Source organism: Artibeus jamaicensis, unplaced genomic scaffold, assembly GCF_021234435.1.
Source record: "Artibeus jamaicensis isolate MK-2021 breed Jamaican fruit bat unplaced genomic scaffold, CSHL_Jam_final contig_3176, whole genome shotgun sequence".
Lineage (NCBI taxonomy): Eukaryota > Metazoa > Chordata > Mammalia > Chiroptera > Phyllostomidae > Artibeus > Artibeus jamaicensis.
In genome coordinates this window covers 7812868-7840669 of record NW_026521740.1, presented here as the reverse complement: position 1 = coordinate 7840669, position 27802 = coordinate 7812868, and the positions used below count along the sequence as shown (strand labels likewise).

Here is a 27802-nt window from a genome sequence, read left to right as displayed (position 1 = left end):
TGAGAGACTAGATTCCTATTGACTGCTTCACTGCACTGCTGCTGACATAGTCAAAGAGCTGGGTGACTTCTGCTAATTCATTTCCCAAAATAAACCTTGAGTGGTTCATTAGCCCTGAACCCAATTCAAATTCCAGAGAGGTGATTCACAGACTCTCCAGGTCACAGGGGCCTTAGAAGCCACCAAGTCTAACTTCATGAATCAGCGCCAGGATCTCTACTTGCAGTGTTCCGCGGTCATCTGAACACTTCGCTGTACTGAGATGAAATCTCCCTCTTTATTATTTACATGAACCCTCAGTGCTGCTCTCTTTCTGAAGCCACAAAGAACACATGGAATTTTCTATCTAGCCAACTTTTTTTACACATCTAAAGATATATCACGATCGCTTCAAGCTTTATCTTTTTCAGGTTAAGCAGCCTCACTCAGTAATTCCAAATATTCATTTATTCATTCTTGTCTAGAGGGACACTTGAAGTATGATATCTAAAGTCAAACCTATTGATCCAGGCATATTCTAAAATTCAAAGTAAATTATAGAGATCACTTCCCTTAAGCTAGGTAATATTCTTCTATCAAATTCATATGAGTTTCTTCGGCCGCTTTCTTGATCTGTAGAGGTATATGGAATTTACTAAAAACCCTATAGTTTTTTTAAAGCACGTCACTAGTCACAGATCAAAAAGCTTTTATTAAAAAGCTGAACACCTCAAGACTTAGAATAAGCTTTATTAGGCCATTATTGGGTATTTTCCAAGATTTTTACCAAAATGTTGTTATTTATTTTTGCCCATGACTCCATATTTTGAAAGATGCCCAAAGCAAGCTACATTTGCTAAGTTATTAAATAATTCTCCCATTTTTGGTAATCTGACATATACAACTGCCAGTGCCCTGAAATATTTCTGGCAGACAGGAAACTAATTTTATGTTTCACTGTGTGTAGAGTCTTAATTATGAGTAAACGTGCAATTATCATTAGGCTTTCTGAAACAGTGAGCAGCTTTAGTACCACCCATACCCAGTCTTCCTGTGCCCTAGAGACCAAGGACCCTAATTAAATAATTATAATAATGGCTAGTGTTGGCCCAAATATGCAATTGATCCAAATAAGAACTTCGTAGGAGTCAAAGGAGACTGCAATAGCATGCACGCTGTAAGCCACATATAAAACACCTAAAAAAAATTAGAGCGTGTTACGGTATCTGTTTATTTTATCCTGAGGGCAGAGAAAGGATACAGAGGAAAATAAATTCCAAGAAAAAATTACTACACAGGAATCATGAATTAGATATGAAGAAAATGAAAACACGGCACAATTTCAAGCAACTGATGAAGTGTAAAAACAGGAAAAACTCTGACTGCTCCTCTTCAACAACAGATGGGTCACTAATATAGACAATGGCAGGGAATGAGCGTACTACAAGTTTATCGCTCAGCAAAGTGTTGACACAGTCATATAACTGATGGTGGTTACTGATTTTCAACAACGTGCAAGATTTACTTACTGCTCAGAATGAAATGCAAATGTTAACTTTGACAAAGTAAACCTGCTAATTAGTTGGAAAATGAGGGGGAGAGCTTCTTAATATCCTTTCTTACAAAGTGGAGGGGTTAAGAGGTAGTGTCAGCTTACAAAATATGTAACAAGAATTGAGGTTAAAATATATTATTCAAAGTTACAAAGGTAACCACAAAAGAAGAAGCAAAAATTATGATACGAGCACAACTAGCACAACTACACGGGGAGGGTATACTCATCCGTCTTAGCAGGGGGTCAACAGATGATGTCTAAAGTTGATAAAGCAAAAAGTAGCAGTTTAAGTATATGGTTTAGAGACATAAAGATGATCACAAGAACCAAAAACACAGTTAAAAATGGTTCATGCAGTGTCTGGGGGTGGGAAAGAACACAGCTTGTAATCATTATTTTTCATCATAAGCCCTTCTGTACTATTTTATCTTTTAACTGTGTACACACATTACTTAACTAAAAATTAATCTTTTAAATTATCCTAACCTTGTTATCATAGATAGTGTGTAACTATACAGATGCCACAATGTTCCTGCGTGTACATGTGTGATTATCCTCTAATTATTAGCAACATGTACCTCTGGCAGGGACTCCTCTGTCTTTCACTGTGGTAGAATTTTAATTGGTGTATGTAGTTGTATGTGGTCTTACAGCGAAGTTCTGGTCAATCTAACAGATGCAGAAGTTAGGTACACAACGTCCACATCCCACCCTTAAAAGACATGGAGGTTCTTCCTTTTCCCCATTTTTTATCTCTCCCAGCTGGAATATGGAAATGACAGAACTAGACCATCTTCAACCTTGCAGATGAGGGAAGGACTTTAGGAAGTGCAACAAGAGGAGCAGCCCAGGTCCTTGACACCATGGAACCATCATATTGGCCCTGAACTGCTTACACTTGGATTGTTACAGGAGGCAGAAACTGATTTTGTTTAAGCTATTGTTATTTTTTTAATTGATTTGAGAGACAGACAGAGAGAGACTGATTTGTTGTTCCAATTATTTATGGATTCACTGGTGTATGTGCCCTGACAGGATACTGAACCCACAATTTTGGCTTTTGAGACAATGCTCTAACCAACTGAGCTACCTGGCCAGGGCAAGCTTTAGCTTTTTTGGGTTTAGTTCTAGCAGCCAAAGAGGCCCCCTAATGTACAAAGTGCAGGAAGAGAAAAACAAAACCAGTCTGAAGACCAGCACTAGAGTTGCAGCATGGTGATAGGTTGTATAAGTCCCTAAAGAGGCCTGAGAGCTCCAGCCAAGATGGAGGCATAGGTAGATACACTTTGCTTCTTCGCACAACCAAAAGAAGGACATAGCAAATTTAAAAACAAAAAATAATCAGAACTGCCAGAAAATTGAACTGTATGTAAGTCAGACAACGAAGGAGTTAAAGAAGAAACATTCATTTAGACTGGCAGGAGGAGCAGAGACAGGCAGCCGGGGCAGAGAGGATGCACAGTGAGGCAGCAGCTGATGGACCATTTATCCACATTTGCATGTGGAGAAACCAGAAGGAACAATTGAGGAGACACACAGAGGGGAAATAAAGCCCCAAAACCTCTGGCTGTAAATATCTGTGGGGGTTGCAGTGGTGGGAAACTCCCAGCTGCACAGGAGATTTCACTAGAGAGACCCATGGGATCCTAGAAATTACACAAACCCACCCATCCTGGAATTAGCACCAGAAAAGCCCGATCTGCTTGTAGGTAGGTGGGAAATAACTGAAAGACAAGCCAGCAGCATTGTTCCATCTCTGACCCCGCCCACAAACAGCACCACAACACAGCAAGGTGGTTTGCCCTGCCCTGACAAATACTTAAGGATCCACACCTTACCACTAACAGGCATGTGACACAAAAAAATATGGCCCAAATGCAAGAATAGATCAAAGCTCCAAAAATAGAACTAATCAATAAAGAGATAGTCAACCTATCAGATGCAGAGTTCAAAACATTGGTAATCAGGATGCTCACAGAAATGGTTTAGTATGGTCACAAAATAGAGGAAGAAGTGAAGGCTATACAAAGTGAAATAAAGAAAAATATACAGGGGACAGTAAAGGGAAGGAAACTGGGACTCAAACTAATGATTTGGAGCAGGAGGAAGAAATAAACCTTTAATCAGAATAGAATAAAGAAATAAGAATTCAAAAAAAAAAATGAGGAGAGACATAGGAACCTCCAGGACCACTTTAAACATTCCAACAACCAAATCATAAGGGTGCCAGAAGGAGAAAAGGAAGAACAAGAAATTGAAAACTTATTTGAAAAAATAATGAAGGAAAACTTCCCCAATGTGGCAAAGGAAATAGACTTCCAGGAAGTCCAGGAAGCTTAAAGAATCCCAAAAAAGTTAGACTTAAGGAAGCATATATGAAGGCACATAATTACATTACCCAAGATTAAAGATAAGAAGAGAATCTTAAAAGCAGCAAGAGAAAATGAGACAGTTATTTCCAAAGGAGTTCCCATAAGACCATCAGCTGATTTCTCAAAAGAAACCTTACAGGCAAGAAGGGGTTGAAAAGAAATATTGGAAGTCATGAAAGGCAAGGACCTACATCCAAAATTACTCTATCCAGCAAAGCTATCATTTACAATGGAAGGGCAGATAACATGCTTCCCTGATAAGGTCAAGTTAAAGGAGTTCATGGTCACCAAGCCCTTATTATATGAAATGTTAGAGGGACTTATCGAAGAAAAAGAAGATCAAAACTATGAACAGTAAAATGACAACAAACTCACAACTATCAACAACTGAACCTAAAAAAAAACCAAAAACAAACTAAGCAAAGAACTAGAACAGGAACAGAATCACAGAAATGAAGATCACATGGAGGGTTATCAGTGGGGAGGGAGGAGGAGAATGGGGGTAAAGGTATGGGAAATAAGAAGCCTAAATGATAGGTACAAAATAGGGGGAGGTTAAGAATAGTATAGGAAATGGAGAAGCCACAGAACTTATAGGTATGACCCATGGACATGAACCAAGGGGGAAGAATGCTGGTGGGAGAGGGAGTGCAGGGTGGAGGGAAATGAAAGGGAGAAAAAAGTGGGAAAACTTAATAGCATAATCAATAAAACATATATTTTTTAAAAAGGCCTGAAAGCTAAGCAAGAGGTGTTTACAAGTTAATCAATCAGTGACAAGAAACCTGGGCAGAAAAGTGACATGGTAGAAAGTAGTACATTAAGAAAATCGGTATAATGTGTAGAAAGGATCTGAGGGGACGAGGGCTGAAGGTGTGATGACCAGTCAGACACTTGGAGGTATATCACAAAGAAACTAGTCTAGGAGAGTATCAGTGAAAATACAGTGAAAGAGATGGCTATGAAAGGCTATCTATAAGAACTATAACAGTTCCTTGAATAGTGTCATTTCATTAAACATCATTTCACTGTAACACTGATGAGAAGAAAAAAGTCAATTCCCAGCTGAGGCCATTCTGTGTGTGGAATTTGCATGTTCTCCCTATGTCTGCATGGGTTTTCTCTGGGTTTCCACCAACATCCCAAACATGTGCACATCAGGTCCACTGGCACGCCCACATTGTCCCAGTGCTTGTGAGTAGGCACCCTGTGATGGAAGGGTGTCGTGTCCAGAGTGGTGCTCTGCCTGGCTCCCTGAGCTGCCAGGGGAGGCTCTAGCCACCCAGGACCTTGAACTGGAAGTGGGTTATAAAATAATGCTCTTACTTGTTTTTATTAATCTTTCTTAAATACATGTATAGTTTGCATTTACCTCAGTGTTTAATAGAGAAGTGTTTTGCGTCTTTATTTAGAAGTTTGGTGATGTTTTTGTGAGCAGGATTATACCATAGGAACTAATTCACGTTTATATCAATTAGTCTATGGTAAAGTTGGTTTCATTACATATTGTTTTACTTAAAGTTGCAGTTTCCAAGAACCTGTAGATGATGTGAAGTGAGGAGTTACTGTACTTAGTTAATTTGGTGACAGTCTGAAAGAACCAATGAGTGCTCCAGAATTTGTGATCTGGGAAAATAGAAGAGTGGAAGCAACGCTGGCAGAAGTGAAGACAAGGGCCTGCGCTGGTATGAAACACTAAAAACACAGGAGCAGAAACGTCCTCTAAGCTTGATTCGGAGTTACATCCCAATAAAAAAATGTGACCTTACTATATTTATTTATACGACTTGAACAGTTGTTAATCATCTAGTCTATATTTCTTCTCAACTATAAATGTGCAAGAAAAACAGTAAGTGAACAAAAGTTATCTTTACTTCCCATCTAGAACCATTAGGTGGAGCTTGAGACACTTAATACAGGAAGTCTGAAAGGCATTAATCTGAAATTCACAGTATAATCAGAGAAAAATTTTATGTAATGGCAAGTTATGATAAAGCATACCATCTAAGTACCAGAGATTATTTTTTTAAATGCATCTTTCTCTGAATTGTTATAACTCTTAATATAAAATTGAATATAAAGTTAACTATTTTGATATTATTTCCAAAGAATGTCCCTTGGACTCCTCACAAACTAAAATATGTGAAACCCTACAATACAGACCAGACTTCTGGTCAAGATGGCAGTGTAGGCAGTCCTGGACTACCTCTTCCCACAACCTCATCAAAATTACAACTAAAACATAGAACAACCATTTCTCAGAACTATCATAAATCAAGTTGAATGGCAGTCTGACAATTATGAAATTAACAAAACCACATCCACCCAGACTGGCAGGACAGGCACAGACATGGAATGGGCTGGTCCCACACCCACATGTGGCAGATAAAAATTCAGGAGGGACATCTCAGGAGTGAGGAGTCCCAGCCCCACATCAGCACCCTCCAGCCCAGGGTTCCAGTGCCAGGAAGAAAGTCCTCACAACTGGCTGCAAAAACCAGTGGAGACTGAGTAAGTGGAAGAAACCTGTGGAGCCCCAAGCAGTTCCTCTGAAAGAACCCACACACAGACTCACCTGCTCAGACTCACTCCCTATAAGTTCCAGCACCAGGGTAGCGGCTTGAAAGGTACCAGTAGTATATAAAGGAGAAACTGAAGGGTCTGGAATCAAGGGGAGCAGAGGCCATCATCCCTTTTCTGAACCTTCCCCCCACAAAGCCACAGAGCTGACAGGCTGGTGCCATATCTGAGACCCCATCAACCTGGCTAACACTGTTTGACCCACCTTGGAGATCCCCAGAGTCTCCCCCCACCCAACTTACAGGCTCACCCAAACTGCTTTTCCATATGAATGGCTGGTCTTGTCTCATGCTTCACTACTTCCTAAATCCCATCAAATAAGCAACGGCTGGCCTCAGTGAGCCCCAGGCTTGGCACAAGTAGCCATCAGCTTAGATTCACAGCTTGGCTTCGCCTGGGAATCTCCAAGCCCAGCACAGGTAGCAGCCTTCTTAGATTGCTTTACAGCTCAGGAAGGTGGCCTCAGGAAAAAACACAGTTTTGTAGTAAAAAAAGGATACACTAAATAGAATAAACAACAATTTACAGGGAAACAACATTTGAGTGGATAAAGCCAAGATTCAAATCAATGATATGGAAAATAGGGAAGCAAAGAGCAACCCATCAGAACAACAAGAAAAAGAGTCCAAAAAAAATGAGAACAGTATAAGCAGACTCTGGAAGAATTGAAAGAGGTCCAACGTTCACATCATAGAGGTGCCAGAAGGAGAAGAGAAAGCAAGAAATTTGGAAATCTATTTGAAAAAATAATGAAAGAAAACTTCCCTAATTTGGTTAAGGAAAGAGACATGCAAGTCCAGGAAGCACAGAGAGTCCCAAACAAGATGGATGCAAAGAGGCCCATCTAAGACACATCATAATTAAAATGCCAAAGGATAAAGATGGCAAGCAAAAAAAAAATAGTTACCTACAGTGAGTTCCCATAAGACTTGCAGCTGATTTCTCAAAAGAAACTTTGCAGGCTAGAAGGGCTTGGCAAGCAATATTCAAAGTCATGAAAAGCAGGGACCTACAGCCAAGATTGCTCTACCCAGCAAAGATACCACTTAGAATTGAATGGCAAATAAAGAGATTCCCAGGCAAGAAAAAACTAAAGGAGTTCATTATCACCAAACTATTATTATATGAAATGTTAAAGGGACCTATTTATAAAATAGAAGATCAAAATTCTGAACAATAAAATGGCAAAAAATACAAATCAACAATTGAATCTAAAAAACAAACTAAGAAAACAAGAAGAACAGAGAGAATCAGAGATACAGAGAGCATTTTGTAGTTTTCTAGATGAGAAGGGGGTATGGGAGAATGGGGAAGAGGTGAGGGATTAAAAAGTACAAACAGGTAGTTATAGAATAGCCTCAAGGATGTAAAGGAAATGGAGCAGCCAAAGAACTTGTGTACACAAGACCCAAGGTCATGAACAATGGTGGGAGGATTGCCTGAGGGCATGGGGGTTGCTGGGTGGAGGGGGAGGCAAAGGGGGGAAAATCAGGTGAACTGAAATCGCATCGCATAATCAATAAAATAAAATTAAAAAATAAAATAATAACTTAAAAAATAAAATATAGATTAACAAATGTTAACTTCTGTGGCTCTTTCCTAATACACACACACCCTACACAGGTGATTTTATACAGTCTGTGACAGGATTAAAGTCACAGAATCTTGGATTTGGAAGCATCCTTAGATCTGGTGTATAATCAAAGCTGATGACAAATCTCCTCCTCAATATCCCTTACAGTGGAATTGTCAACCCTTCTTCGCTTTAAGATATCCAGTAACAGAAAACACTATTTTTCAAAGCCAGCTCTTTGATTGTGAGGATAGCTTTGTAACTACTTTCAGAGTGAGCCAAAATCTGCCTCCTATTTGTCCTGGTTTGACCCTCTAGTACCTGACATTTCTTCAAATATTTAAACACTAGTGCTCTCTTGAGCTTTCTCGTTGCTAAATGAAACAACACAATCCTATCAAATCATTATATAAAATGTTGATACCCCTGTCATCTTCATCACCCTTGTCTGATAATCTTTGGTATTTAACTGCTAGTCTTAGTGCACACTGGCCAGAGCTAAATGCAATACTAACAAAAACAGGTGAAACGGCACAATGGAACTAACATCACATTAAAGAGACTGTCATACAAGCCAGTACCCAGCTCTAGTGCTGTCCAACAGCACTTCCTATGATGATGGAAGTGTCGACATCTGCACTGTTCAACAGACTAGCCACAAGCCTCATGTGGCTGCTGAGCTCTTGAAATGTGGTTAGTGTGACTCTTTTAAATTTTATTTAATTTTAATTAATTTAAATTTAAGCACACGCTGGTACTAACCCCCCCCAATCATATAAATTAAATTTTTATTCAGTGCACTATGAGTTTACTTGTAGGTATCTGTAAAATGAGGAGGTGTTTTCTGGATTTTAAATGAGGCCCCAATTCCTAAAAACAGCGCCTTAGAATTGTATGAGCTGGTTATATTTGGCCCTTGGATGTACATAATAAAATAGAATATTCTCTTTTCCATAGGTATGCTACTAGTGGCTAGCAAATGACACTCTAAATAAAAATTTAAAAAATTTCAATTTATTTGCAGAAATAAATAAGAACACAAATTATAATAATTCTTATATATATTGAAGTACCTACTAAAGGTATCCACTTAAATGTCTTGGAAGAACCTCAAGCCTAACATTCCCTCAAAACAAACTGCTCTCCCACACTTCCTTGCACACACTCCACTCTCCCCACAGGCACACCAAAAATCCCTGTTGCTCACTTATTTATTATTTCCAATTCAGAAAATGGCTAACCACTCCAAGTTGCCCAGGCCTAAAACACTGGTGTCATATCCTTGACTCCAATCTTTCCCCCACACCCCAAATCCAAACCTAGCATTTGCTACTTTCGCTGCCTGGAATGCTCATCTCCCAGCTCTATCTGCTTGGTTAGAATTTCTTCCTCTCTACCAAATCTTTGCTCAAATGACACCTTAGGGAGGCCTCCCCTACAACTGCAAACTCAATACCCAACACTCCCTATCCTTCCTTTATCACTTATCACGTGACATATATTTTATTTGCTTCCATTAGAAGTAAGCTACGAGAGAGAATGGATGTTTGATTTGCTCACTGCTGCATCCCTAGTGCCTGGCATATAGCAGACAGTTAGATAGCAGTTGATCAGTAGACTGAATGGTCAATTCTATGTACATTATATGCACAAAATGACATAGTCAAGGATGCAAAGAAAGTATGCGTAGAAATAACTGATGTGTTAGGGCAGTGGATTGAATTTTTTAGGTAAAAGAACAATCGTTAGCATTGTTTTAAGTGGCCATTAAAGCATGTGAAGTCTGTTACTCGAAAGTCACTCTTCCACAAATACCTGGTTTGTATACCCGTGCGTTAGGAGACCACCTGTCTCAACCTCATCCACTCCTGCCCCCTCTTTTTCCTCAGTTTTACCACAGCATGAAATTATCCCCATAAAAATAGAAAATAAATCTAACATAAACATTAAATTGTCACATTCCCTAACTTAAGCAGGCTCATAGTTGTTTTACATTATTTTGTTTCATGAGCACATTATTCACCCATAATTATAAAATAACCATATTTTTCATTTCTATAGACTTATACTAATATGGTAACCATTATCTACCTGTGACCGTTTAATTAATTTAAATAGCAAAATCCAGTTATTCAGCTGTACTGACCCCATTTCCAATGCTCAACGCCACATGTAGCTGGCAGCTACCACAGTGGACAGCAGATACAGACATCGCAGAGATTCCTGCTGGGCAGGACTGCTATAAACTTTTTTTCTAAAATGTTATTTTAAGACATAAAATTGAGTCTGCTAAAATACTGGCAGAGTTTAATCTTATAATTTTCAATTCTCTACGCCAGTGATTCTCAAAGTCTGGTCCCTGGGCCAGCAGCAGAATTACTTAGGAACTCGTGAGAAATATAGCTGACCCTTCAACAGTGTGGCAGTTAGGGGTACTAGTATGACCCCCACAGCTGAAAATCTGTGCATAGTTTTTGACTCCCCTAAAACTTAACAACAGCTGCCCCTCAGTATCCATGAGAGATTAATTCCAGAATCCACTTCAGATATAAAAATCCAGGGATACTTTGCTCAAAGGGAGCAGGGATCCTTACATATTTTAAAATAGCATAGAATAATGCATACAATCAGCCTTTGGCATCCTTGGATTCTCAGCTGTGGATGGGAAATACTGCTTTCAATCAGAGATCTGCAGATGCCAAATCAGAGATATGATGGACTGCTTGTATGTTTATTAGAAAAATCCATTTATAAGTTGACACATGAAGTTCAAATCTATGTTGTCCAAGGGTCAACAGTAATCTGTCCTAATCAGTTTTTAAGGAGCTCTCCAGGTGATGCAGGAGACTTTGAAGCAGGCTTCAGTTCTAGATCTCTGTTCTAAGTTACTTAGAAGCAGTTGTCACACAACAGAACTTCTGAGATATCACGGGAAATATCTTTACAACCTAAAATAACCCATGAATGGTATATCATTAGAAACTCATACACAATCATGTTTCTAGTATGCTTTATAAAAGAAAAACTCAGTATTTTCAATGATTATAACATTCGAAACCAGTCATGGCACTGACTGGGTGGCTTAGTTGGTTGGAGTGCCATCCATACACGAAAAGGTTGCAGACAGAGCAGGAAGATGAGCATTCCAGTCAGTGCACGTAACTAGACTGCCCAGTCTCCCCAGTTGGAGTGCATACGGGAGGCAACAGTTAGATGTTTCTCTTGCATATCAACGCCTGCCTGCCTGCCTGCCTTCCTCTCTCTCTCTCCCTTCCCCTCTGACTCCCTTCCTCCTCCCTCCACTCTTCCCCTCTTGCTCTAAAAATATCAATTAAAACATATCCTCAGGTAAGAATTTTTAAAAATCATGAATTTCATTTCTTAAAAAAAACAACACTGTAATTTGCTTCCTCTTCCAGTTGGCAGATCCCTTTTCACTTCCTATTGACACAATCACATTTTAATCTTTTTCTCAAGATTTAATTAGAAGCCTTTAGGTTAGGAAGAATACACAGCAGTGGACTAATTAGGAAAAGGGAGAAATTTTCAAATTTTGTGCCAACTGGAATTTTTACATGAACAAATAGTACTTTTATAATAAGGCAACATATAAAAATGATATCTACTAGCTGGAATTACTGCAGCAAGAAGTTGAAACTAAAGTTGCACAAGTGTTACAAAAAAGCATCAGCTGTTACAGAATTCTAATTTCCTCTTACCATAGATTTAATATAAGCTAAACATTTGCAATTTCAACATGCATGCTAAATACTTATCAAATTCGCTGACAGTAAAACATCCTCAGAAATTTCAGCTAAGAACAGTAATGCAATACATTAAAGTGACTATAAACCCACTGGGAAAAGATCTTTAGTCTTGGCGAACTACAAATTTGGCTCAAAAAGGAGAGACGTTTAAGAGCCTGATTGATTACAAATTTCTGCCACAGCCAAGTGACTACCAGATAACCTACTGGTGGAAAATTACTTAACCACAATCTGTACACAGAATGTTTCAGGTGTGTATATTGCAATAGCAAGCAGATCATTTAAAGAAATTTTACAAAAACATTTACAATACATGAGCTTAGGTGCAATCCACAGGGAACTTAAATCACCCTTAATGCTGCCTCAGCATATAAATACCCACTTCTAACCAGACAGCCTTCCATAAAGGGAATACTGACAATGCTTGATCAAATTTTAAAATCCAAGCATTCTTCACTACTAAACACTAAGGCCACAATTTCCAAGTTTTAAATATTATTTTTTAAAAGTCAAATAACTATTAAATACTTACTGTGTGCCAGATAGTGTTACTTATTTCTCTCATTCATCCTGGTATTTCTAACACACATCAAAGCGCATACTGAACATTTAATTGGAATTTATGAGGAAAAAAAAAGGAATAAGTATTAAGTTTGTTGACTGGATTCAGATGTGTTTTTTTTTAATCCCAGAGGTTACAAATTGAATTAGGAAACATGACAAATACACAAAAAGTAACTTACTACAATTAAAAATACAATGTGTCTAAATTGTAAACTAAGTCCACTTAAGACCAATTGTTTGAGCCGCCTTTATCTAGCCAATTTATCTTTATCTCTTCCCTTCCACCTATATTCCTTGAAGTCCTTCTTTATTAATATGTTGTCTGTTCATTTATCATTTCAGTTGTAGGTATTCTACAAGATACAAAGTAGAATTAAACAGTGATTCTACTTTCAAATTGTCTGTAATCACATAGTAAAGATATAATGCCTGCATTTATAATTAAAATCTGAGAGATTAAGTAGTATGTGGTTAAAGAAACAAAAACTAAAAACTCCTTCAGGATTTAAATAACCTAGAAGGAAAGGCAAAGGCCTACAGTCCCCTTTCCTAATTACTGTACTATTTATTAGATTAGGGCAATAATGGGCAGTGGAAAGTGGGAAGTATGTGGACTTTGGAGCCGGCAGACGTGAATTCATTGCCTAGAGCAGAGCCCAGGTAGAGGAACTTGCCTCAAATTTTGCAACTAACTTCCTTGACTGCATACTGGAAATATCATATCTTCTTTTTAGGCTGTTATGGAGATGAAAAGAAATACTCCTTGAAAAATATCTATCACCATAAATAATGCATGCCCTTTACATTGTGCTGCCTCCCCTGACAGAACTGTGGTCTAAAGTTCAGTGAACTCGTTGCAGTGAACACAACCCATCAATGAAAAATAGTTCACTGAAATGCACCATGAGAGCTATGTATCTTACGTCGTTTGTTACAAATGGAAATTGTATCTTTTTAAAAAGGTATTAAATGTCACTTGAAACTTAAATTAAAGAAAACACCATATGTCAAAATGTGATTATCTGCAAAATCTGTGCCAAAGAAAGTAAAATAAATTCTGACTAGTATGAGCATATTACAGACTGCAGTTCTCCTGGTATCCCAACCAGACAACAACACCGTATTTCAATTAAAAAAAAAAAAGAAAGTGACACAGCACTCATCCCACCCTAAAATTACCATCAGAGGAAGGACTATCATGACTAAAGAGAATGACATAAGGAAACTTCCATACAAGCCTTGTAAAGCATACGACAGTCCTGAAAGAAGTTAGAACATTACACTTACACACACACACACACACACACACGATAGTTCGTGTATCCCAGGATCTCTAAAGGCTCGTGAAAGACCTGAGAAGGAACAGCATCCCCTGCTTATTTCTTCCTCTACCTCCCTCCCCACGAAGCTTTCCACTGGACAGCCGCCCCAGAAATTTCTCCCAGCATCCGCAATGACAGTCCTCTCATCTTCCCCTCCCTCCCCTCGCCGGTATCAGACGGTGGCATCTCCCTCCAGAGGAAAAAACGGAGGGCGGGGGAGGAAAGACAGAAGAGCGCGCTTGCATCGAGGTCGATTGTGGAGGAGGAAGGTGAGAAGTGAGGGGCCAGGGTGCAGTTTCCTCAGGTCCAGCCCAGTGTCTAGGAGGCCTGGCAAACATTTCCCCACCCCGAGTGCACGCCCCTCGCCCTCCCGACCCGACCGAGCGGCCGGCCGACTCCAGTGACAGCCCCACTACCTGTGCCGCACTCCCATTCCCCCGGGCCCCCGGGGAGACGCCTGCCCCTGCCCCACGGGCAGCGAGCTCTTTCTCTCCCCTTCCAGTCCGAGTCGCCGGTGAGTGACAGGTCCCGGGGGACGCGATCTCAAGCGCATGCGGTTCGGGACTGCTGGTGCACCCGGCGCCGAAGCCCTTCAGCAGGCACGGGGGTGTAGACAGAACGTTCCGGTTGGCCCGGGGGGACCCGGTCCAGGCCTGGCCTGCCCTAGTTGCCCCACACCCGGCGGGGGTGGCACTTACTGCGGAGATTGTGGATTAGCTCCGAGTGGCTGGCGCCGCCGGATTTCCAGGCCATCGCTAAGCACACCCGGAGCAGGTACAGAACCACCTTCAGCGCGGCGACGGTGCCTAGCAGCTTCGCCAAGAGTGAGACCACCTCCCACACGGTCACCGCCCCGCTCGCCTCCCCACTGTTGCCGCCGCTGTGACTGCCGTCGCCACCGCTGCCGCCACTGCGCGCTCCCGGCATCCCCCGCGGCACGCATGCGCTTTGTGACACCGCGCGGCCCCGGGTGCGGCTGGGTGGGGCCGGAGGCGGGGGTGGCTTGGAGCCTGGCCGCCCGCGCCGGTTGCTGCGGTGGCTGCTGGGGAGCAGCGGGGAGGCGAGGCACGGTCAGCAGCGGCTCCGCTGCTTGTCCATTTATGAAGACTCGGGCTGCACACCGCCTCCTTGCTGGGTTCGTTCTGCGGCCAGACGGTGTGCGACCCGGCGCGTTCGGTCGTGTGCCTGGCTGCGATTCTGGTCACCCAGCGCGGTGGCGGGAAGGTTCCTCCGCTGCCGGTGGCCCCGCAGTCACCGATGGGTCAGCTGTTGCAAGCGGCGGGTTTGCTCCTATAGCTGTCCAGATTGTTAGATGGTGGGCTTCCTCCGTTCTGCCTCACCCAACCCTGTTGGCTAATACTTAGGTTGGTTAGAGTCAGAACTCCCTGTGGTGGAGCCTGTATAATCTTCATTTAAGCACGGGAGGGCAGAGGCCTTCTCTACCCCGAGTGCTCCAGCCTCTGGTTTTGTGACAAGTACATCAGTGTTTCGTTAGCAGACTGTTGAAACCCTGGTTTGTTCTCAATTCTAAAGCACAAATTCAAGAGAGTGGAAGAATACCATGACATGGGAGGAGGAGGGGCGCGTGGGGAATGTTTTACTTGCTAGAGCAAGGCAAATGGTTAAAAATAACACAGTATCCTACGCCGGATAACTCTTGTGTTATTCTTCCAACACAAGAGTGCGTTTTCAGCAAATTAAACCTCACAAATTCTACCGTTAGACTGGACACCGACTTTATTGCTGTCAGCTGTGCCAGACAGTGATGGAGAAGCAGAGAACATACCCGTCACATCCAATTTACTGCCTGCTAATCAGAATTGAGACAAACAGGATCCAGTCACCCTTTAGTCCAATAAACTTTAAGGTAGAAAACAAAGCTCTGTCAACACATCTATGCTACTGCGTCAGCAGCAATTTTAAAATTGTTCTCATGAGATTTTGTTATGTGTAATATTCAGCCTACTACGTCTAATCCAAAATATAGATTACCTATTTCCTGAGATTCTATGACCATAAATGAAATCACACTCAAAACAGTGTTCTTCAATATTAGGAATAAAATAGTCAGTTTGGGACTAATAGTTTCCCATTTAATCTCTGCAGTTTCCTGATGGCCTTCCATTTAAAACAAAAACAGTCTCAGTCCTCAGCAAGACGTGATTTCTCCCTAAAGCTGACAACCAACACACCATTATAAATATTGATAAAGGAGATTTGTTTTTTACAGACGAGTAAGTCATATCTCTTTTATGCAGTAGGATTTACATTCTAATTGAGGATCTGCATCAAAAGTAGCAACAGAGGGCAAAATTTAAGCTCTATTAGTGTTCTAAATATCAAGTGCTATAGTAATTTAGATTATGGGCTACAGTAATCAGGAAAAGACTGGGAAGGAACTGGTCCTGGAAAGATGGGTAGGATTCTGAGAAGAGAGGAATAAAAGGGTGTTTTAGGTGTAGTCAAAAGCACAGAAAGAACGTACAGCCCGGATTCCTAGGCTGTCAACGTTAAATATCACACTCATTCTTAATTATTTATAAATGAATTGAGGAAAGTTACACAACTCGTCGTCAAAATTAGAGCTGGATCTTCAAAATTCCAACTCCAGGCTCTGGCAGTGTGTTTCAACAACTTTGAAGCAGAGGATTTGTTTGGGAGACAGAGAGAGGTTTAAAATAATATGCTGGAGCGTTAAAGAGCTGTACTTCCGTGAGAATTTAAAGATTTGGACTCTGCGCCGTGAAATGCAAAACTGAAAGCTTAGGAGGCTACCTAGTGGTTTTTCTTGTATTTATTTTGTTTTGATTTTGCTCTTGAGTTTGTCTTACATTAGACAATTATTGCACAAATGCATGTGTCGGTGTTTCTATACTGATTTTGCAGATTAGGAGCAGATTGTACAGTACAAAGACACCGTTGCCTCTGTTCACACACTGCTCAGGGACGAAATGCATTCCGTCTTCCTCCTCTTGGGACTGGCGGAGCCCCCACTGCTGACGGAAGAGAATTGGCTCTCCGCAGCCACTGTCGGCCGGGTACGGTCGGTCCAATCAAGGCTCCGCGGGAAGGGGCGGGACTGAGAGGCGCGCGCTCTGGCTTCTTTCGGTGTGTCTACAGGGAACAATTTCGGCATGGAGGAAATTTATGCTAAGTTCGTGTCTCAGAAAATCAGCAAAACCCGCTGGCGACCGGTACCTTCGGGGAGTCTGCAAACCGCGGAGACCTTCGCTACGGGCTCTTGGGACAATGAGGTACCTGGGCCGGGGAGTTCTTCCCCCCGGGACCCGTGACTCCGGCCCCCGCGCGCTAATTCTCTTGGCTTCTAAATCTGCTCGCCCTCCTGCGTCCCCTTCCCGCCCAAAGCCCCCCCGCCACGAGATTCCGTATCCGTCTCGGTCGACAAGTATCGAGTCATCGATGCTGTGTGCACCCAAGCCTCGAATCTCACCATTTTTCTGAGATGCTTTTAAAGCAAGGTAGCTTGAAGGCAAATACAAGTTTTAATTTTCGGGAGTTTAACGTATGTATCAACTCAAGATAAAACTTTTTGCTTTACAGGAAAATTACGTTTCACTGTGGTCTATCGGAGATTTGGGGAACTTGGACTCTGATGGAGGATTTGAAGGAGACCATCAGTTACTGTGCGGTACCAGGCACTATGGCGATGTTATGGATTTACAAGTACGTCTGTATATCCAGAAGCTAACTGGTTAAAAACGGAGAGTAGCACATTTAGAGCTGCAAAAGACCATAAAGTATGTCTAGTCTCACCCCAGATTTACAGGAAACTGAATTTTCTATAGGTTATGATTTTCGAACTTATTAGCCACTTAATGGCAGAATCAGGATTGGGGCAATGGATTTAATCTTAGTTATAATTTTTAAAGATTTTATTTATTTTTAGAAAGAGGGGAAAGGAGGGAGAAAGATGGGTAGAGAAACATCAATGTGTGGTCATCTCTTGGGCACCCCTCACCAGGGACCTGACCTACAACCGACGCACATGCCCAGACTGGGAATCAGACCAGTGATGCTTTGGTTCCCAGGCCCACACACAATCCACTGAGCTACACAGCCAAGGTTTAATCTTAATTTTTTAATCTTAGGTGGTTTTTTTTAAATTTATTTAATTGTTTTCCAAGTACAGTTTTCTAATCTTAGGTGTTTTTAATTAATTGACTGTCATAATGCCAAGCACTGTTTTGTGAACTTGGCATAAGTTAATTTAATTCTCATTGCAGCTAGTGAACCAAATCTTGTTATCTCGCTTATCAGTGAGAAAATTGATAGTAAGATCTTTTGAGCACGTTCTATGGGAGGAGTAATTGAAAGGGGATTTACATGGGGTTTTTTTGTTTGTTTGTTTTTTTGACTTCTCACAACCTTCTAAGTAGTAATTAGTTTTCTCCTTGTAAAGGTTTACCTAGGCTTGGGCAGTTTAACGTAGCTAAGGTCTCAAAGCCACTAGTAAGTGATGGGAATAAAATTAGGTTTTCAAATCTGGCGTATGACTTAAGTAAGAGTCCTTGCCTTTTCTTTCTCTAGAAAGTTGCCTCACCGTGGGAATGATGCTTTTCTGAAGCTTTATGGTAGCAGTCCCAAATTAATTAAATCAGTTATAGATGTGTGAGTTTAGAGAAAAAATACTGAGTTTTTTCTTCACAAAAATACTTTTATTTGTATAGGAATTTTGACTTTCAGATCTATCATCACATTTCACTTGCTTAGCACTTACAGGCTTTTTTAAAAAAGATTTTATTCATTTATCTTTAGAGGGGAAGGAAGGGAGAGAGGGAGAGAAACATCAATGTATGGTTGCCTCTTGTGCGTCCCCTTGCTGGGAACTGGCCTGCAACCCAGGTATGTGCCCTGACTGGGAATCAAACTGCGATTGTCTGGTTTGAAGGCCCGTGCTCAATCCACTGAGCTACACCAGCCAGGGCGCAGCACTTAGAGGCTTGTAAAAAATTATTACTGCTAATTAAGTTAAACAAATGAGCTTCCTCCATACTGATATTTCTGAATCTATAATAAGCAGGAATTTTCTGTTTAGTTTTTTGATCAGGAAAGAATTGTAGCTGCTTCATCAACAGGATGTGTAACAGTGTTCCTTCACCATCCAAATAACCAGGTAAAGAAATTTTATTGAAAAATTGAATTTGTATTTTATTATTTATAGAAAGGCTTAAAGAAGACTACTTAATGGCACAAGTAATTAAATTTTTTTATAATCTCAAAACATGGAGGGAGAAAATATTGTTATATTACCCATCTTTTAATAGATTAATTCTACAACCATGTTTGTTTGAACTTTTATTGAAATTGGATACATCATAAGTTCTGTTAGTTTAGACCTAACAATATACTCTTCCGGCCAGTAATTTTCCTGTAATTCTCTCTTTTAATTCCTATTCTGGTCTTTGAAGAAAGAGCACCTTCTAGCTCAAGTATCATGAGAAAGAACAGGAATGGCTACTTTGCATCTGTGGCTAGAACCTGGGTTTTAATGAAAAGACAGGATACTCTGTATGAAGATTTGACTTTTTGTTTTCCTTTTTTAAGTTTATTGGGATGACATCACTTAATAAAATGATATAGGTGTCAGGTAGTTTCTGTAATACATTATCTGTACATTGTATCGTGTTCTCCATCCCACATCAGATCTCTGTCCATCACCACTGTCATGTTTACAGTGCCTTTCTTGTGTGCTGCAGCCCGGAGTGCTGACCTGCACGGCATAGTAGTGAGGCAGTCCTTTCCAGTAGCCCCATTCGTAATAGTTTGCAGTTGCTGGAAGAGAGTCCTTACTTAGGTGTTGGGATTAATGAAGGTTACCTTGCTTATAAGCATGCCTAGTAACCATAAGACCAAAATCTTATTGTTTTTAATGGAGTCATTTATAAAGTGGCCTAAAGATTTATTTATTTTTTAACTTTTTTTAAAAGATTTTATTTATTTTTAGAGAGAGGGGAAAGGAGAGAGAAAGAGAAACATCAATGTGTGCAAGAGAGACAGCAAAGATTGCCTCTCACAAACCCCCAACTGGGGACATGGCCCAAGGCATGACTGGGAGTCAGTGAGTGACCTTTTGGTTCACAGGCTAGCACACAATCCACTGAGCCACACCAGCCAGAGTGAGATTTCTTTCTTAGTTGTAGGCTAATTTCCTTAAGAATTTAAAGTTGCTTTTGACCACACAACTGCCTGATATCTAAAAACAATTTCTTTAATTTGAGACATGTTTGGAATAGTTTTGAACAGTGTTCCTTTAGAATCTAATCTAGTGTATACAGAGCTTTCATTGAAGTAGGTTCTAGACTTATATTTGGAAATATACAAAGGAAAAAGGAGAGAGTTGTTCTTTTTTCTAGAAGAGTATGGGACAGAATTTTATTAAAACATTGTTTTTTTTTAAATATTTATTTATTTTTAGAGACAGGGTAAGGGAGGGAGAAAGATCAGTTCGTTGCTTCTTCCATACCCCCCACCGGGGACTTGGCTCGCAACCCAGGCATGTGCCCTGACTGGCAATTGAAACCATGACCTTTCGACTCACAAGCCGGCACTCAATCTATTGAGCCACACCAGCCAGGGCTTAAAACATTCTTTAACTGGAGAAAAGTGCTACATTTTTACAGCTTTGCTTTGATTAATTATATCGTCATTTCTGACACCTAGACGCTGACAGCCAGCCAGCAGTGGGCCACAGCTCACTACCACACGGGGCCGGGCAGCCCTTCCTGGAGCTGTGCGCCGTGCACGGGGCTGGTGTGCAACAACCCAGAGATCGTCACAGTCGGAGAAGATGGTCGCATAAATCTCTTCAGAGTTGATCACAAAGAAGCTGTGAGAACTATAGGTAAGAAAAGCCATGTTTTTTCCATCTGTCACATAGTGATTGAGCATCTGCCATGTGCTGAGTAGATACAATGCAAGGTGTCTGAAGGATATAGAAATATACAAAGTAGAATCCCTTTATCCAGACAGTATGTTGATAAGGCGTCCACTACAGAAGAAACTTTTTTATTCAGCTGGAGTGGGTTATTGGATAAAGAATTGAGGGGCAGGTGGCAATTAATTTAATCCACATTCTAGACCATAAATAACTAAAAAAATGGCACATCAGATGTAAGGAATAGTGTGGAGGCAGGATATGGCCATTTAGAGAGTGATAGAAAGTATAGTTTGAGCTGACTTTGTATATTTATGTAGGGGAGGTGAGAGATGAAGCCAGGTTGTGAAGAGTCTAATGCATAACCATTGAGGTTCCATTTTGTTAGGTAGACAACTAAGTAGCTGGAGAAAGTCTTTTGAGTAAGTGGGTGATATACTTCCTGTCTTGTGTTAGGGGGATTATTCTAGTGTAGTTTCTCTAGACCAGGCTTCACAAGGACTTGCCTGAGCAGATATTTAACAGCCCACCAACCTAGGCCTGAGTCAGAACTTCTCTGATTTGAGCTCATGAATCAGTTTTTGGTGTAGTTTATTGTGATTTTTAGTTCTGATGAACTCTACTTGTTAAAGGACCGTTGTCTGGTGGCAGTTTGGAGTGTGACAAAACAAAAGTCTGAGTATGTGCTACATTAGGTGGTATCAGCTTAGACACTGTGAGAAGGAAAGGGTCCTTGTAACGATTAGGAAGGCCGACATGGAGGAGAGAGCTGATGAGGATAAAGATGAATAAATTGGAGGTGAGCCAGCAGAATAATATAACACAGGGTGAGCGCTGTACAAAGTACTGGGGTTTGGCCCAATAGAATGAATGGAGGTTTTGGGTTAAGCACTAACCAGAAATAAAATTCCATATAGAAAAGCTGGAGCAGCTCTCAGAAATGTAGAAAAACAGTCTTATGTGGAAATAGAGAAATAGGTATGTGAAAACTCAGTCCTGTCTTTGGAAAACAGTTCAGGTGTCCTGTGAGTGATACCATTTTTCTATCAAAGAACAGTTCATTTTAATATGCATATTACTGTATTTTTTTCATAGAAATTAAACTGTGACCTCTGAAATTTCACTTGAAGTATTTCAACGAAAAGGAATGTGATTTAAGATCCTCAAGACACACAGAAACCTATTAACATACACTATTGTTTTCTTAATTTGCAGACAATGATATACTACTTTCTTAATTTGCAGACAATGCAGATAGCAGTACACTCCATGCTGTGACCTTCCTTCGAACTCCTGAGATCCTTACAGTCAATTCAATTGGACAGTTAAAAATATGGGATTTCAGACAACAAGGAAATGAGCCCTCTCAGATATTATCACTGTAAGTTTTGATTTCTCATTTCAGTAGTGTAATGCAAAATTAATTTGTTTGTTTATAACAATAGACCTTAAACCATATTGTATTTTAATTTCATTTTAAGAAAATAACCTTTATTTAAATATGGTAAAGCAAATACAATTTGATGGGTTCGATACTACCATGCTGCACTTAGTATTTGCTGTCTTGATTCAGAGCTTTTATTTCTTTGAAGTTTCTATTATTTAATGAGGAACTTATTTTTGGTCATCGAATGATTCTGTTGTTAGTGGATATAATACACTCTAGCTATAACTGGAAGAAAAATAAAATCCAAGATTTTTTTTTTGAGCAGAAATCCCCTTTTTTATATGTGTGGCCTACTTTTCTGTAACAAGAAAAGAGAATGTGTCAAACTAAAAGGCAGAAACTAAGCATAAAATAAGGTAGGAGTAAAGAATATGCTGTTTAGTTGATACATCATGTTTTTTAAAAGCCAGGAAATGGAAATATGTTTTGCACATCATACCATCAGATTGTCTTGCTCTCTATGCTTCCCAATTTGAAGAGAGAATGAATAACTTTGGCCTTAAATCGCATACCCCCCCATTCTAATATTTAGAAGTAGATTTCATGTAGTCATTTTTTGGACATGATTGCAGTTCAGCCAGCAGCTCTAGCCACAAAGTTATCATTTAGTTACCAGAATGAAACATGTTTCATGGATTTTGCAAAGATAAAGTATATTTTTTAATATTTTTGATGTCATTGTATCCCCCATAAAAGGACCGGTGACCGAGTGCCACTCCACTGTGTTGACAGACATCCCAACCAACAGCATGTTGTCGCTACGGGCGGCCAGGACGGAATGTTGAGTATCTGGGATGTGAGACAAGGCACAATGCCTGTGTCTCTACTGAAGGCTCATGAAGCTGAAAGTAAGTGTTCTGGAGACACATCCGTTTTTGTTGGCTGAACCAACAAAATTATAAGTACCTTTCCACAACTTATAACTGGATTGTGTTGCGTTATAGTCTTTTGGCTGAGTCGTATAAATTTATAATAATTAACTTACCCCTTTTTACTTGACGTTTAAGTTCTTTAACATGTTTCATTATTCTATCCAAAGCCCCAGTGATTAGCCTGCATGTTCATTTTTCCTTTTAACAGAAAAATAGATACTGGTTCTTGTCTTTCTGTTTGCTCGGGTGTCTTCTGAGATTGGTGGGGATTTATTGGCTGGACAGAAATTTTCACTGTATGACCATTATTTTTGATATCATAACAGTGGGTTATGATTTTAAATCCCTCTGACTTAAGAGGAGTTTGTATTAATACTTGAATAAAAGTACCAAAAAGCAAACATTATGTCAGTATTACAACTTCTATTTAATAAGTTTCACATTATTACCTTGGGAAGATAAATGACTTTTAAAATAATATTTAAGATAAAGCAAATGCAAGGATAGAAATTTCTTTGTCTTTTTCATTTATAGCTATGCCCAGGAAAATAAATGAATAGAAAGGAATAGGATCCGCCCTCATAGAGTCTGATGTTGGCTACCCCAGTGGTGGTAGAATTACAAGGTTTCAGATCTCTTCTTACCAGCCCCTTTTTAATAGCCAGCCCGTATTGTCATGCAGTAAACACAAGAATGTAGTGGATTGTGATGCAGTCATTCCATCTCTTGGCTAGAAATGAAATAATGTTGTTTTTAGCAGTTTGTTTTCTAGTTTGAAAATAAATAAATACTGAAGAATCTAGATTTGGGCATTTGCTTGTAGCTGAAAGTTTTGTTTCACCTTGTTTTAATGAAACGGTATGAATGCACCTTATACAGGGACTCACCCAGAACACATTCCTTTTCTCCAAAGGAAGGTGACCTTTCTATGCTTTGTGACATGTTTATTGTAGTAACTGCCCAAATGAAAATGCCAGCTTGCAGATATGTGCCTTGCACTTTTATGTTACACCCCGGCACTTTCTATGCTACCTCGTTAACATCCCCAGACCCAGAATCACAGACCAACTGTTTTATCTGCATGCTGCAAGGAACTTCCTAAGGTGCCCTGGCCAGTCATGGGCTCCCAGATGTCTACTGGCACAAATAATTCCTTCAGGTTTAGAGTTGGAGGAGTCCTCAATCCCAAATTGTCTTCTTGAAAGTCCTCCAACCGAAACTGGGCTCCAGATTCTTTGAGCATTTCCAGGTTTTAGTTTGCTAGAATAGAAGTATTGAGTCCTGGCATGAGCCAAGTTGGACTCTGCCTAATAGAATTTCATTTGTATATTACTTTTATGGTCTTCTCTCAATCTTTCCAATAATATAACCTGCATATGTTCATGACACAGGAACTGAAAATAAGAGAACTTAAGACAATTTTTAAAAATTTTTTCCAGAATTATCCCAAGGTCATACTTTTACATGAAAAAATGTAATAAGTCAGATGATTAGCATTTATTTTCATTCTTTTGCTGGCCCGATACACTTATAGATTTACTTGGCTTCTTTACCCTGTCTACATTTTAAAGCCATTTGGAGAGTTGTGGTGTTTAATTTTGAAGCCTTTGATCTTTATCAAAGACTTTGAAGGGGTTTGAAGGTGAGTAATACAGGTTAATAGGAGATTGTGTATAGAGAAGGGGTTTTAAAGTTTATTCAATTAATCTGCACAGGATTAGCTTCTTGGCTCTTATCTTTTAGTGTGGGAAGTTCACTTTCACCCGTCCAACCCAGATCATTTATTTACCTGTTCTGAGGACGGGTCCCTCTGGCACTGGGATGCATCCACAGATGTGCCTGAAAAATCATCACTCTTCCACCAAGGTATGTTCATAGCAGAATTATTACAATAGCCAAGATCTGGAAACAGCTCAAGTGCCCATCAGTTATGAGTGGATAAGAAAGATAAGGTGCCTTTACACAGTGGAATACTACACAGCTGTTAAGAAATTCTTACCCTTTGTGACAGCATGGATGGACCTGTAAGCTGGTCAGAGAAAGATGAATACCATCTGATGTCACTTGTGTGTGGAATCTAATGAGCAAATTAAACTGACGAACAGAATAGGACCAGAAGCACTGACACATGGAATGGGCTAACAGATCTCCGAGGGAGAGGGGGTGGGGAGGGACTGGACAAGATTAGCGAAAGAATGTACATGCATGTGTGCATAGGCCCCTGGACACAAACAGCAATGTGGGGAAGGTAGGAGGTGGGTGGGAGTGAGTGGAGGGGGCAAATGGGGACATCTGTAATAGTGTCAGCAGTTTTTTAAAAAATCCCCAGGGAAGACCAGAAAAAATAAAAAGATTCTCCCCCCGCCCTTTTCTTTTCTCCCAGGAGGAAGAAATAGTACTTTTTTGTCTCACAGCATCGGTAACCAGGCTAATGTTCACCAGTCTCTTATGAGCTCCTGGCTCAGCACTGACCCTGCGAAAGACCGTATTGAGATCACGAGCTTGCTTCCCAACAGGACTTTGTCTGTGAACAGTTTGGATGTTTTAGGTCCTTGTCTTGTGTGTGGAACCGATGCAGAAGCAATTTATGTTACTAGACAACTTTTTTCATGAAAATATTTTAATTATAAAATTTAAGGTAAAAAAAAAAACAGTTAACATGTTGAATTCCTGAGTCTTTACAAATTTTTATTATTGAAAGATGTGAAATTTTCAGGGGTAGCATTGGTAAACTGTTGTTAATGGCAATGTCCAGTTCTGTGTTTGTTAGTTGGAAGTTCCCCTAACAAGTTGGGGAATCTGAGAGGAGACTGATGACAAGAGAACGGAAATGTGTGAGAGAACAACAGAGGGATCCTTGTGTTGCTGAATACACTGCCTTGAAACAGACTCTGCTGGACAGCTCATGGGAGCTGCTCTTCATTTCTGCTTCTGTGAGACTCAGCTCCCCAGTGGGTTCCCATCCTTTTCATCAACTATGTGGCATTAGCCAGTGTTCATGTTTATTCTTTTCACTGCAAGTATTTTCTTCAAGACTTCGTATCTTATTTCCTTAATTATTTTAATAAACGTTTTCAGAAAGAATTTAGTAGAACAAAAAAAAAGACTTTTTTTAAAGGTGAAAATGTTTTGACAGGTTCCTTTATTAGAATACATTTGAGTGGAACCTTACCAACTGCTCATACCCAGCTTTATTTTACTTGAAAAAAGGAAAATACATTTTTTTCTAATGATTTTTTTCTTTAGTTTTTTAGTGGAGTCAAAAATTGCTGAGCTGGACATGGTGCAATAAAATAATTTTGACATTGATAAATGAGCCTATTCCCAAACTAAAATTCGGTAGTGTAACATGTATGAGGCCAGTATGGTGTGTGGTTAAGAGTAAAGAATTTTGCCTTCTTTATCTGAAATGTTAATAATCTACTGTAGTGTTTGAAGACAATATAATGACATTGTCTTTTCAGAGTTTGGTAGATTAAATGCATTATTGGATTATTAAGACCTTAATGAGTTATATAATTGAAGTCTGTTTTCATTTATTTGTAGTTCCAATAATAGTAATTAAGTAAAGTATTGCTTTTCTCTCCTAATATTTTCAGTTTTTTTGTGCTTCCTTATCTCGGGTTTTTTTCTTTTTTTGTCATTTAAAAATGGAATACATATTATCATCTGCTTTTTTGTATATATCTGGCTAAAAAAATATTTTATTAAAGGTAATTAGTAACTTTGAATTCCAAAGAATCAGAAGGAAAGAAAATGTTGCTGATAGGAATTTTTTATGCTTATATTGGTGGGAATAGCTTTTTTTTAGCATTTAAAAAAATTTTAACTATTGAAATATAACCTATATACAGAAAAGTTCATGATAATTTTATTTTTTACTGAGCTACAAATCACATACATTAAGTTCACTATTTTAAAGTGTGTAGTTCATGTTTTAAAATATTCACAAAGTTATGCACCTATCACCACTATCTATGTCCAGAACATTCTTTTCATCCCTCAAAGTAACCACTCCTCCCCCATTGGCAGTCAGTCCCAATTTTGGCCTTCTCCAATTCCCTAGCAATCAGAAACCTACTTTCTGTCTTTATGGTTTTGCCTGTTCTGGACATTATTTATAAATGAAATCATGTAAGATATGGCCTTTTGTGTCTGGTTTGTTTTAGCATAAAGTTTTCAAGGTTCATTCATGTTGCAGCTCCACTTAGAACACCATTCCTGTATTTATGGCTGAATAATGTTCCATTGTATCGATACACATTCTCTTTCTCCATGCCCATGTTTGCTTTTTAGTGTTTTCAATTTAAAGCTCGGGGCCTTCATTTGTGCCCGCGGAACCCCCTACAGCTTGCACAGAGGTTGTGCTGTCAGCTCAGCCCACATCACTTGGCACTTGGGGTTCCTGTGCTCACGACCTGCCAGGACCCTTGTATTGTGTCATGTTCGGGTTCTCACAGCCAGGGGACAGCTTTGGGTCCTATCCACAGGGCACTGATTTTTAAGACGTTCTCTTATTACTTGTAGAAGTATTCCATTACAGAAAAACAAATATGAAATAAATAATAGTCAAAAGAACATTTTAAGTAATCACAACAGCAGTTTAAGTCTTTCATATGTTTTTATGAGATATATACAGATGCACATTCCTTGCCAGTAAACACATGGGTCCAATAATATAAACACAGCTATGAATTTTCCTGTGGCCTTATATTTACCTTTACATGGCTGTCTTGCTGCAGCCTAAGCTATAGAGTCTCTCTCCACCCAGTGCAAGCACCCTCACATTACGGTTAGCAGGCTGACATCCTTGCTCTAAGTCAAAGGCCTTAGGTCCCTGGTGGCACGTTTTCCATGTGCGTGAATAGTAAGCTTG

General features: G+C 39.9%; 2 protein-coding genes across 4 annotated transcripts in view; one reads left to right on the top strand and one right to left on the bottom strand.

Annotated features, from left to right (window-relative positions):
• The window catches only part of PCMT1 (protein-L-isoaspartate (D-aspartate) O-methyltransferase), a 49715-nt gene extending 35063 nt beyond the window's left edge, over positions 1-14652 (bottom strand). For all 3 annotated transcript variants that reach the window (XM_037156806.2, XM_053663460.1, XM_037156805.2), the window contains exon 1: positions 14411-14652. In XM_037156806.2, the coding sequence (XP_037012701.1) occupies positions 14411-14639 (229 nt within the window). In that variant the 5' untranslated portion in view covers positions 14640-14652. The remainder of the gene's footprint in view (positions 1-14410) is intronic.
• Positions 14653-14776: 124 nt separating this feature from the next.
• NUP43 (nucleoporin 43) lies at positions 14777-27064 on the top strand. Its single transcript, XM_037156804.2, has 10 exons — positions 14777-14847; positions 15819-15946; positions 16599-16966; positions 17274-17396; positions 18769-18846; positions 20394-20574; positions 21853-21988; positions 22751-22902; positions 24670-24792; positions 25310-27064. The coding sequence occupies exons 3-10, from the start codon at positions 16847-16849 to the stop codon at positions 25537-25539; spliced, it is 1143 nt and encodes a 380-aa protein (XP_037012699.1). The 5' UTR covers positions 14777-14847; positions 15819-15946; positions 16599-16846; the 3' UTR covers positions 25540-27064.
• The last annotated feature ends 738 nt before the right edge of the window (positions 27065-27802 follow it).